Raw genomic sequence first — 11759 nt, 5'->3', positions numbered from 1 at the left:
TTATAATTTTATATATAATTATTATCATTCAACTTACTGAAAATGCTAAAAATGTAATATCTCCCTTCAACAGCTTGCTTTTTATCAAGAATATACAGAATCACAAATTTATCATGATTAATTGTTTTAATCTATTAACACTAGTATTTTCTTTCATTAGAAAACTTTGAAAACAAGCTTTGTCATCATCACAGTAGAAGTATCAAAGGAAATATCTCATATTAGATATTTCTTAAAATATAAATATCTAATTGCCTACATGGAGGGCCTTTGAATACTTTCTCCGACAATGGGGGGCCTTGGAGTCAGAAAGGTTTAGAACCACTGTTCTAATCGACACACCCAGCTCAACTAACATCCAAAAGTCGCACTAGCTCCTTGCTGTCCCACTTGGTCTCAGCTATATTGTTAATTAGTAATAATCAGTAATTACTTGTGCAATTACACTGTAACAAGGACACTGTAAAATAAAGTGTAACCATTATTTTTTAATGTTAATTTTACTCATTGTATCATCACTTAATTTTTTCATTACTTATTTAATTTCTCTTCTATCAAAATGTAGTCATGGCAGTTTACCTGAAAGAACACTTTCGGATGTCTTACGCACGATTTACACGTGGTCGGGAGCAGGTCTAAATTTAGTTTGTACCAACTAACATTTTGAAAATACAAAAACTTTAATGGATCCGAGAATTTACACCAGAACAGCTTTATGAACAGTTTACACTAAAATTTGTTCTGCTCGTGTTTCATGAATTAGGCCCATTGCATCATTCTTTAATGTTCTTAACGGTTTTTTTTTTATTTTTATTATTGTTTACTGTTTGTTCTTTGTTATGCATTTATTGTTGCTGTTTACCTCACTGACTTGAAAATGTTTGCAAAAAAAATATTTGTTATAGAAAGTTTGAAATTGCAAGATGTTTACTCTGACTGCATAAAACACTGCAGCCATCCACTGGTTATCATTGTCACAACATTATTTTCAAGTCACCATATACTGTATTTTATCACCTTATATTTTGTTCACCAGATGGCAGCAATCTGCCTCCAATATATGTCCAATTTTCATATTTCTTTTATGTTTCAATTTATAGAAGTGTAGGTTTTTACTGTACTAAAGTTTCATACATTTGCTTATTTTCATATGCAAATTAATGGTAAAATTGAGAAATTACATGTAAATAAGATCAAAATACTGTAGCACAAAAACCCAAAAGAAGTGCATAATTTTATTGTTATTACCTCAGGGAAGAAGAAATGGTATCATTATCATCATAAAAAAAAAATAATAAAAATATTACACCTTTGCATTTTTTCAGTCAAAAATGACTGGGAGGTCCAAAGGTAGGGCTCATTTATGAAGACCATAGGAGGGTTAATTAATCATTTTAAAAACATTTATTTTATTGATATAATGAGGTCTGAAACAGACCGTTTGACTAGTGACACACAAATATATGGGTGTATGGAATAAAAGCACATGGTCAAAATCTTCAGAGTATTCAGACACAGACCCAAGGAAAAGAGAAAATTCCACTAGAGAAGTGAGAAACAGGGCAGATACAGTATGTGGCCTTAAATGTACAAACCACACAGAATCAAACCACTACATGTGCCTGGCATAGAAAAGTATGTCTTGTTTTTGTAACAACACGTTTTGCCTATATGTAGACTTTAGAGTGTATTAAATGTTCATGGTGCGTTATTACTTGTTTCCACAAATTTCATGTTCAGCCATATAGTCCACATACAAACCAATTCCTGTATCTGACTAATTTCATTATCTGACATCAGTTATGCATTTGTCTAGACTTCCCTGTAAAAACATAGCAGCACTGTAACAAAGATTTTCAATTTTATTTAATTACAACATGATTGAAACCCAATTAAATTGGCAGAGGTTGGTTTGGCATCTGTGTTAGACTGTAAAACTCATGACTGTCTGCGGAGATCTCAGGGATAGTGCAGTACACATGGTACACGTTATCCTGAAGAAAAACAAGAAGTAAATCATAAATATATGACCATAAATATATGACCATAAATCTGCAAAATGTAAGGAAACCTCAAACAGGTCTCTATTCACCTTATTTTCTTCTTCAGAATGGTCCTCATTATTTTCAGTTTCAGCTGACAAATTGGAAATAAAAAACAGATTTGAGCCTTTATTTGATTTTGTTTTCAAAGCAACTTAAAATGACCTTTGTAAGACTTACTGATATTGCTGAAATTAGTTTTTTTTCCCCTCCCAGCTTTAGTAGCCATAACTTCCTATTTAACTTCTGTATGAACATTATAGAACATTAAAATGCTTTGCACAAAATTTCTTCTTATGAGATGTAAATAGGTATGTGTAAGAGATAATGGCTGCGTCCAAATTTGCGTACTGTCAAATTTTGTACTGTATTTGATAAAGAAAGTACTTATCAGCCGTTCATAAAGTACATTTAGACATTACAATATCTGGCAAAGAGAAACAATAAATTTAACAAACTTTCTCTTTTTATATCACTTTTTTATTTATTTATTTGTAGTTTTCACTTTTTGATTAGAGCACTTCCTCATGAAAAAATAAATAAATTACCAGGATGTTGATTGGGTGCGCTGCTCCTAATTCTGCTAAACATAAACATTTACAAATGCGTTGTATTGATTTAAACAAACTTGTGAAACTTAATGTATGGTCACTTCTGTTAAGCATACTTCAGAAACTCCATACCTCTGAATCCTTGGTTTCTTTGCTAGGAAAATCATATCCAATGCATTAATGTGTTGTTTACAAACCAGACATTGAAACTTTATGAACATAAATGATTAGTTCATGCCCTGTATTTGAATGTGTGTTGAACATGCTAAACTTACTGGTGAAGCAGCATATACAGATGCCCATGAGTCCAATCAGAGCGATGCCACCACTGGTGGCAGCCAATGCAATGATAAGCCATGTTCCTTTAAGTCAACAAGAAATAGAAATAGGAGAATAAAATAGGAGAAATAGTATTGATTTCAAGCTTATGATCTGTTGTTTAAAATGAAGTTTGTAATTTCTGTGCCTCTAGTGGCATCAAACGGAATTGCATTTTGAACAAAATCTTGAACAAACGTGTTTTGAGCAGTGGCGATTTCTCAGGGCCAGCAAAGCCTTCTTTGCTGGCGTAACATGCCTAATAAATAAATCTTTTTTCATCCTTTCATTCTCATTGACCTTTTTGCCTATGTATTTTTAATTGCTTTCCACTCCACATTAATCTACAAACAAATAGCAAAAACAAAATGTTTATCCAATCAGAATCTATTCCTTGATGCTTACAAGCGAAGTGTGACAATTATTTCACAAATCGCATGCCCAAAGCCAAGCTCCTTAGCTGAAGCAGCGCGTGAGTCTGAGCTACACCCCGTTAGGCCTTCAGAATTTCTATAGAATCCCTCAACAGTGCAAGTGAATAGGCATCTAAAGTCAGATTGTCAGGTTCTTCAGCCAATCAGATTGATTTATTTGTTCTTGGTGGGTGTAGTCTTTAGGATATGTCCCAGTCGAGGCCTTCTAGCTGGCCTTGAGTGGCGTAATCACACTTTAAGTGATGTACGTAATTTGAAAGCAAAGAGCGCAAGATGCTGACGAGTCGGCTGTCACTGCTGTTATTGCTGTTGAGAAAGAGATCCTTATGGATTTAAAAACCTGAGATGTTCTGCATGATCGTGTGATTGATTAATTAAACTGGAAAGGAGGGCTGATTTTCAGTGTTTTTTGCATTGTTATAGCAACATCAGGAGTTTTCTAAGTGTAAATTAGGCTGCTGGAGCATTCAGTGTCGGATCAAGTTTTGAAAAGTAACCATGTACCCTGACGAAACAAAATTTATTGCAAGCAAAATTTAAATCGCAAATATTATTAGAGAGCCTATTCTTGGTATTAGACCTCCTTGGTTCTGGCTTTCGTGCGTGGACGTGTTTTTAAAATGTCAGTTGGTATTATTAGTTGGTTGCAACGTAATGTATGATAGGCATATGGTGTCTTATTCATTGTGAAACTGTGTTTTCTTAATGGCATGAATCGCACTGAAGGCCTAGACTTAAAATGCATGGGCTGCCACTGGTTTTGAGTTTGTTTCTGTACTTCGTAATTCCTCACCAGTGCAAAATTTCAGGAAAACTTCATACTGGCTGCTAAACACCTTACTGCCATTGGTCCACGTCATCGGAAGATGTGACCTGGAGCTTCACCTACTTTGAGGCCGATAGCTAATTCCGGTCACGCTGTTCAATCAGTTAAGATCAGTCAACATGAACACACCGGCGAGTCATTAGCTAGCTGGTGCAAACATACCTACATCTGTAAGATCGTTTGTGTAGGGACATTTTCTAAGAATATGTCATGTGATTTTTTTTTTCCCTTTAAAAAGTCTACAAAAGGAATCAAATCTACCCAAATACTCTTAAGTACCCATTTACTCTGTTGTTAGATTTGCTGCTTCACTCATGTGCTGTCTGCATCCAAAATGTCCATAGTGATAAATGCTAATCATCATTCTTTTGTCTGTATTCTGCCCATTAAAACTCTTTTATATACCCATCTTTGCAGTAGTATCAGTATCATAAATTACAATAACAAAGCATAACCAGCGCATATTATGGCCATGTATAGTTTGTTCGCTCATTAGCGCCATGAATGCAGAATGTAAACATTACGAATTACACAATATCTACTGCATATATATTATTTTACATCATCATCGAATGGTTAAAACAGCTTCTTTCACTGATCTCATGTGAATTCTACTCATAGAATGAGTCATGATGTCATTAATAACACATTTTAATGTCACATTAGTTAAGGTTTTACATGTAGGCTAGTCTTGTACGTCCTCATATTTAAATGCTCCTCTAAATGCCTACCCCAGCGGTGTGGCCTGGTATCTGAATGTTCGCAAACAGTATACAGTTGCTCAGCTTTTCTGAACTTCTTATTGGGTCTGAGCAAATAACAAAGAAGAACTTTCCGTGAGTATGCCTCTAGAGTGAGGGGCCTTTAGTCCCGAATGGTAATACTTACTTGTTTTTGGTGTTCTAGGGCCAGAACCTTTACCAGGAGTTGAAGATTTCAGAACTGAAAGATTAAAATGGAGGAATAGAAACTCTGTCCACATAGTAGCAACTCTAACAAGAACATTTACTGTTGAACAGTAACTGATAAATGAAGCACAGTAACTCACCTGTTGTTGTGTTCCATGTAATACTGACTGGATGTAAAGCCTGAGGAGTTCCTAAAACAATTATTTATTCAAAACATTGCTAAACATCATTATTTCTTATTTCAATAACAATATCTTATTTTGGAAAATATTTGTGACAACACTCTGATAAGCCATCCTATATGCTAACAACATGACATGGACATTGCTATATTGCACAATGAAGTCTTCAATTGTATATATAGCTTGTTGTTGAATCCACACACTGTTCCTCATTCTGATGGCAAGTACAGAATGAAACTCAATATTTCAGATCCACATGACCACAGAGGTATACAAAGTGGTGGTTCTCTGGATCAAAGCAGTCTTCCACCTTGCTGCCATATTTTGGAATGGCTACTACCATCATACTGCATACTACATTCTCATACTATTTCTGCCATAATGAGCATTATAGAACATTAAAACGGTTTGCAAAAATATTCTGCTTATAAGAACAATTCAATTTTTCTTGAAAAGAGTGTTGTTGAGGATGTGAGCAACAGGTTTTGTCATTTAAATGTTGCTAGTGCAATTTCTAGGGGCGTCACGAGTCTCCATTTCCTGGGCCACAAGGCCAGCTTGGAATCATTCGAACAGCTCACTCATATGGAGTCATTCTCACTCAGTAAAAAAATGATTTCATTGGGTACCTGTGCCCCGTGTGTCATTTCTGCACAACTAGTGCCATCAAATGAAAAAAAATCTCAAATTTGAGGGGAAATCAACCTATGAATATTTTACTATTGGTTTTCTCAACATATTAAAGGTATGCAAACTCATATTAAAGGTATGAAAGTTATTAATGAAATAAGTGTCTTGAGATATCTCCCCTGTCTCTGTGACAGCTCTAGAGTCTGTCAACAGCAAACAAAAATGTGTCAGCGGGCCGTGGACTCTGACGCTATCTTTGGATTGCAGTGTTTTGGAAAGAGGGGGGCGTGGCTAATCCAACGGATTGTGGAAATTCTAGAACAGCTAAAATCGCTTGCAGCACCTTTAAGCTGGTATAAGAGAAAGTATTTTAACATTACACACATCAGCTTAAACGTTTTGCTTCATATTATCAATAAATAAAAAGAAGAAGAAGAAGAAGAAGAAGAAGAATATCCTGCTACTCACTATCCATGGGGTTTATTGTGGTCTTAAGACAAGAACTGGATCCCATTCCAGCTGCTAAAATAAATAATTAACTTAATATATAACATAACGTAACAAAACAATATGATCCACAGAGTATCCTCTCTATTGTAGAAGCAATAGCAGATACATTTGATGATGAATCTGCAGAAAGAATTTTGCGATGTCACACAATGCGTGATTATCACAAATGCATGAAATTCTAAGAATAACTTACATAATGTTGATCTTTTTGTTGTACTTGGTGACTGATTTTGCACAGGTAAAAAAGCTTTTGGGAGGAATATACAAATTACATAAACAACATTCTTTAAATTTGAAGAAATAATTTAATGCCAAATGGAAATTGCAAACGCGATATTACTCATAAAGATTACTCACCTGTAAGGTTGTATTTGTCACTATATTGTGAATGGTTGAGTGGTGCAGTTTTTAGAGAATATTTGCAGCTCAATGATTTACTCTTTGCTGACTTCATATGATTGAACAATACATTTTCCGTTATTGTAAAAATACAGTTTGTTTTTCCAGAAATTTGCACAGACACTGTCTTTATCAAGTATTTATACTGATCTCCAGAGAAAATGTAACAATTATAACTGCCATTATCTGATCGTGGTATTTCACAGTAAATCCTAAATTCAGAAAGTTGAGATTCATGGATGACTCTAATTGTTGGCCTCTCATCTGCAAGATACAATCAAGAAATAGTAGAGCATTAGTGTGGACTGAAACACTTCAGTAAACAGGATTATGACAGTTAAAAATAATTGTATGATGTTAATTATAAGAATTAAAAGTTTATAAACATACTACATAAAGATAAGAGTTTACTGTAATATTATAGTACCAAAATGAACGTCATACTGACTGATAACTGTCATAGTGTGATTCTCATTGGATCTCATTGCATCTTTTGGCCTGTCATGTTTCGGCTGCACTGTGTCTGACTCTTTAAACACTGATGCTGGAGACATTGTCAGCCAGGACTGATCAGTCAATCCTGCTAGAAGTGAAATATAAAAAGTCATTCAAAACATCAGGCACTAATAACCACCACACCAGAAAAGAAAGCCACTCACCTAAAAAATAAATACATGTGAGTGATGAAATAGCAAAGTGTTTATAGTATCTTGGTGAGAACATCTTTTGTCTGTAAGCGTAGAGTGTGTTTTTGTGACAGTATGACAACTAATAAATTAGAAAGTAGAGCAAACATTACACTGGCTTAAAAAAGTTACAAATAATGATTTACCTAAAAGGAATTAAGACAAAAATATAAGTACTTTCCTAAAGCAGACAAGACCAAACATTTCCCCCAAAAGTCTCAATAGTACTTATTTATTACTTTATAACACACTTGAAATGAGTGAAATATCACTGAAAATGTAAACACACTGAACGGCTGTATTAAAGAATTCAGGAAACTGTCACTTACTTTGAGGTTGAACCTTCACAAACAGTTGAAAGACGAGGAAGATGAGCAGCAACATCTCAGTGTCACATGAACAAGTGATGGAACTGACACACTGAGACACACATCACTTCAAAATTAAATGAGGAAGTAGGCAGCAATGTAAGGAAAACTATTTATGCCATAACAAATTAAACAAGAGGAAATGTTAAGCCTCAGCAGGTTTCTGCATTTAAAAACCTCAGTGCTCCCTAAATAACCAATATATATACTACAATTAAACAAAAATGCCACCTTTTAATACCTCAAAGTCTACAGCGTATAAAGTAGTGGTAGAAATGGTTAGAAAATGAGATGAGAAGAATGCAATGATATCTAAATGTCCCTCTGTTGACAGCAGAGGGCGCCCTTCTCAACTGAAAACACGTTTGTGTTGTTCTTGCCTTTAGTGATGCAGTGTGCTACTTTAAGTGTATTTTTAAATGCTTACACGTATATTTTGTGACATCACAAAAACATAATGATGGCCTTTTATTTTAGATGCAGTAACAATCAGTTAATCAAACAATAAACATTAGAAGACCTTCTTGGATGTTGCACACAAAATGTTGCATTTTACATTCTTAAGTGGGACTTTTTCCAGAAATGCTGTTTATCCATGCTTTAATTTGCAAATAAATAAATAAATAAGCCATTAATTTAATTCATCAAAAGTTGTTAACCAATTAGTTTAACTGAGCAACATTAACCTTGTGTGACCCCCGCGTCCACATGCGTGGACATTGTATTTTGGCAACGCAACATTGTATTTTACGCAACGCATAATTTAATTTAAATTAAACCGACTGATCTCAGTTCAGGAGACTTGTGTTGTCAGTAAAGGGTTAAACTTTTGAGTCATGTGACAAAATTAACAAAGCAGCCATAGCAGAGGAGTTTATGTTTGGTTGAAACGCCAACAAAACTACATCTGGTAAGAAATATTAAGTTTTGATATTCAAACCTGTTTGAGTCAAAAGATTGGAGTCTCTTGTTTCAGCCAATATGCCATTTTAAACATTTGAGCGGATTATTACGAAATGGTACACTGTTAAACACAATGACCACATTTGTGGACTGTATGCTCAGTCTCAGCTAAAATATCGTATATTCACTATGCATTATCACATTGAGAATTAATAGATGCATCCAAAACCTGGAAAATGTTGCTTTCAGAGGCTATATATGGAGTTAGGATGAAAATAAGGTGCATTTCAAACTGTTCTGAGAACAGTGCAAACAGACAGCACACTGGAGGTTAAGTCATTCACTAAATATGGTGCAAGGGAGCATCCTATAGCTCTCTACAGCTAAGTGCATTCAATCCAAACATCCTATTTAAAATTAAGTTTCAGGCTGCAAATGATGTTTGCACCACTTAACATGTTTGGCAGACATGGTACAATGGTAATCAGTACATAGATTCAGAATTTATAATGTATAATTTAATTTTAACATGATTGGCAGTGATTGGATGATGCTGGCCAATACTTTGAATCAGAATTATTTATGCTAATTTCTGATGTAATGTCTGTAAAGTCTCAAAAACATGAATAAGCATCACTCCTGGAAACAAAATAAACAATCTGATTAAAAATGTCTGACTTTCTATAGCTTGGTATTATTTACAATTTCACAACTTCAGTCTCACTGTCCGCTTATATGGACATACATTTTTAGGAAAACAGTTTGGTCTAAAAATTTGTTTTATTTTTTTGCATGTTTCTTAGGGGCTACTAGTTACAAATCAAATAGGAGAATAGAAAATGCCCACAGCAGTCATGTGGGGGTCTCAGGAGGTTAATGATGCTCTTCTATTTCATGAAATCTACAGTAATAAGGAGCATGCTTTTCCAGTGAAATCTGAAAACAAATATTTTCTGAAAGCTAATGGTTCAGAGTCCTGATGGATGTTAACATATTTATCTATAAATTATATACTGTATCTACCACTCTTTTCTTTTTTTTTAGAACTTTCAGCACAAAAATCAGAGCAGGCCACAATTTTTCCCCCACACATTTTTAATTGTAATATCAATTATGATTTAACTGGCACATTTATAAACAAAGAGTTCTTTCACAAAAGGAAAAGGAAAAAAAGTCTGTGCTAAATGTTATATTAAAGTTTGTAAATTTGCCATTAATAATCTATTGTTGTAATCATTGCATTATATTAAACTGTATTATATTAAAATATAAAAGTTGCCTTGGTCCCCCATCTTCATGATTTCATAATATAAATAATGATAAACATAATAAAAAAACATTACTCTGCAATCTGCTTAACTAATGCAGTGAAGTGCTGCATCAATGGCCAAATCAAAGGTCATCACGGGCCAACTTTTGCCCATGTGCCCTGGTTTGGGCATCTCTGATCTAGATATTCTTCTTTGCGGTTGTCTCTTAAAGTCATTTACATGCAACAATTCATTTGATGTGAAAATATTTCTACAGAGAAGAAACTGAAAATTATCATTGGTTTGCATCAAGGCACAAATAACTCATGGCTCTCAGCAGATACATCAGGGATGATGCTGCACACAGAATACACTTTGTCCTGAAGAAAATGAACAGATATTGAATTAACATTATGTGAGAAAAATAAAACACAAGTTACAAGGCAAAGGCATTTAATTTATTTTACATTTTTTTCCCCTTTTTTTGTTATTTGTTTATTTTTAAACATAATAAATTAATGAAGAGAGATTTTCTTACCCAGACGTTGATTATTTGAGCTATCCTTGATTCTGCTAAAAAGAACAAATTCTTTATTTCTTTTCTCGTGTAACTTAAATTTAGGTTCTGAAGTTTGTTCTAAATTAACACTTACACTTCCACAAAGTGCACTTCAGAAAATTCAGTCATTTCACTCTCCAGTTTCTCTGCTAAGTAAATGTTATGCAATTTCAGTTTGGAAACTCTATGTGGTGCAGGTCGATATGTCCGGTTCCTGACACACCTCTTCCTTAACCAATCAGGAGATGTTAACCCTCTGTCAAATCATTTATAAACAGGTACTCACCTCTACACTTTCGTCTACAGTCCAACAGTGCAGTGTTATATGGCATTCACCCTCCACCTCCCCAGCTTCTCCTGTCTAGATCTGCTTACGTGGGGGGTTAACTGCCGTGTTCAGCAACAGCAGCATATCTCAACAGCAGCTGTGTATTGACCATGTTAAGCAGTTGCATGCGTTAGCAGATCTAGTCCACTAAGGCCAAACCTACTCTCAATACCATTTACACAATAAACAAGTTTGTCAAAACTACTCGAGAGTTGTCCTAACTGAACTATTAGGATATTTCAGTTAGGACAACTCTTGAGTAGTTTGACAAAATTGTTTATTGTGTAAATGGTATTGAAAGTAGGTTTGGTCTTGGCGGACTAGATCTGCTTACGCATGCAGCTGCTGCTGCTACTTAACATGGTCAATACACTGCTGCTGTTGAGATATGCTACTGCTGAACACGACAGTTAACCCCCAAAGTAGCGTTCTTGAATATAGATGAACACAAGCCTTTAAAGCCACTAAATCTAAGCAGACTGGAGCAGACTGCTGATATCCCAGTTCCAACATTTAGATGAGCTACATGTGTTAGTGTTTTACACGTGAATTCTCCAGGCCTTAAAAACCCATAAAAGGCTGTGAGGAAAACACACTCTAGAAGATTATTTGTGTATGTGTCGTAAACCCATGATCTTAAAAGGTGCAACATCTTGTGTAATAATGGAGAGCGAGAGGTAAGCGTTTATCTTTGCCTTTTGGGGATGCTTTCTTTAGACCATTCTGGAGCAGCCGGATGGAGGGATGGCCGAGAAGACTAATCGCACTAGGGTCCTTCAGTCGCAGGTGAAATGTAATGCCTGCTACAGTGGCTTTAATAGAATCGGGTTGTAATTTACGAGAGTTAAAGCAGTGCGCTATGAAA

General features: G+C 34.9%; 1 protein-coding gene across 1 annotated transcript; it reads right to left on the bottom strand.

Annotated features, from left to right (window-relative positions):
- Window positions 1–1255: 1255 nt before the first annotated feature.
- On the bottom strand, window positions 1256–8134 carry LOC127426550 (uncharacterized). The gene is made up of 13 exons (XM_051673424.1): window positions 8096–8134; window positions 7816–7906; window positions 7228–7383; window positions 6759–7064; window positions 6595–6648; window positions 6360–6413; window positions 5220–5270; window positions 5060–5113; window positions 2869–2955; window positions 2726–2747; window positions 2591–2625; window positions 2093–2136; window positions 1256–1994 (listed from the first exon to the last, which is right to left on the bottom strand). The coding sequence occupies exons 2-13, from the start codon at window positions 7868–7870 to the stop codon at window positions 1893–1895; spliced, it is 1020 nt and encodes a 339-aa protein (XP_051529384.1). The 5' UTR covers window positions 7871–7906; window positions 8096–8134; the 3' UTR covers window positions 1256–1892.
- Between the last annotated feature and the right edge of the window lie 3625 nt (window positions 8135–11759).

Source organism: Myxocyprinus asiaticus, chromosome 35, assembly GCF_019703515.2.
Source record: "Myxocyprinus asiaticus isolate MX2 ecotype Aquarium Trade chromosome 35, UBuf_Myxa_2, whole genome shotgun sequence".
Classification (NCBI taxonomy): Eukaryota; Metazoa; Chordata; class Actinopteri; order Cypriniformes; family Catostomidae; genus Myxocyprinus; species Myxocyprinus asiaticus.
Note: the sequence above shows the minus strand (reverse complement) of the source record. Positions and strands in the feature narration are given on the sequence as shown.

Excerpts from the sequence above, each read along its gene's own strand:
- LOC127426550 (XM_051673424.1), bottom strand. The coding sequence starts at position 7,870 with ATGTTGCTGCTCATCTTCCTCGTCTTTCAACTGTTTGTGAAGGTTCAA. Across the intron at positions 7,065-7,227 it reads TCAGTATGACGTTCATTTTG|ATGAGAGGCCAACAATTAGA; the intron begins GTACTATAATAT and ends TGTATCTTGCAG. Across the intron at positions 1,995-2,092 it reads ATTCTGAAGAAGAAAATAAG|GATAACGTGTACCATGTGTA; the intron begins GTGAATAGAGAC and ends GTTTTTCTTCAG.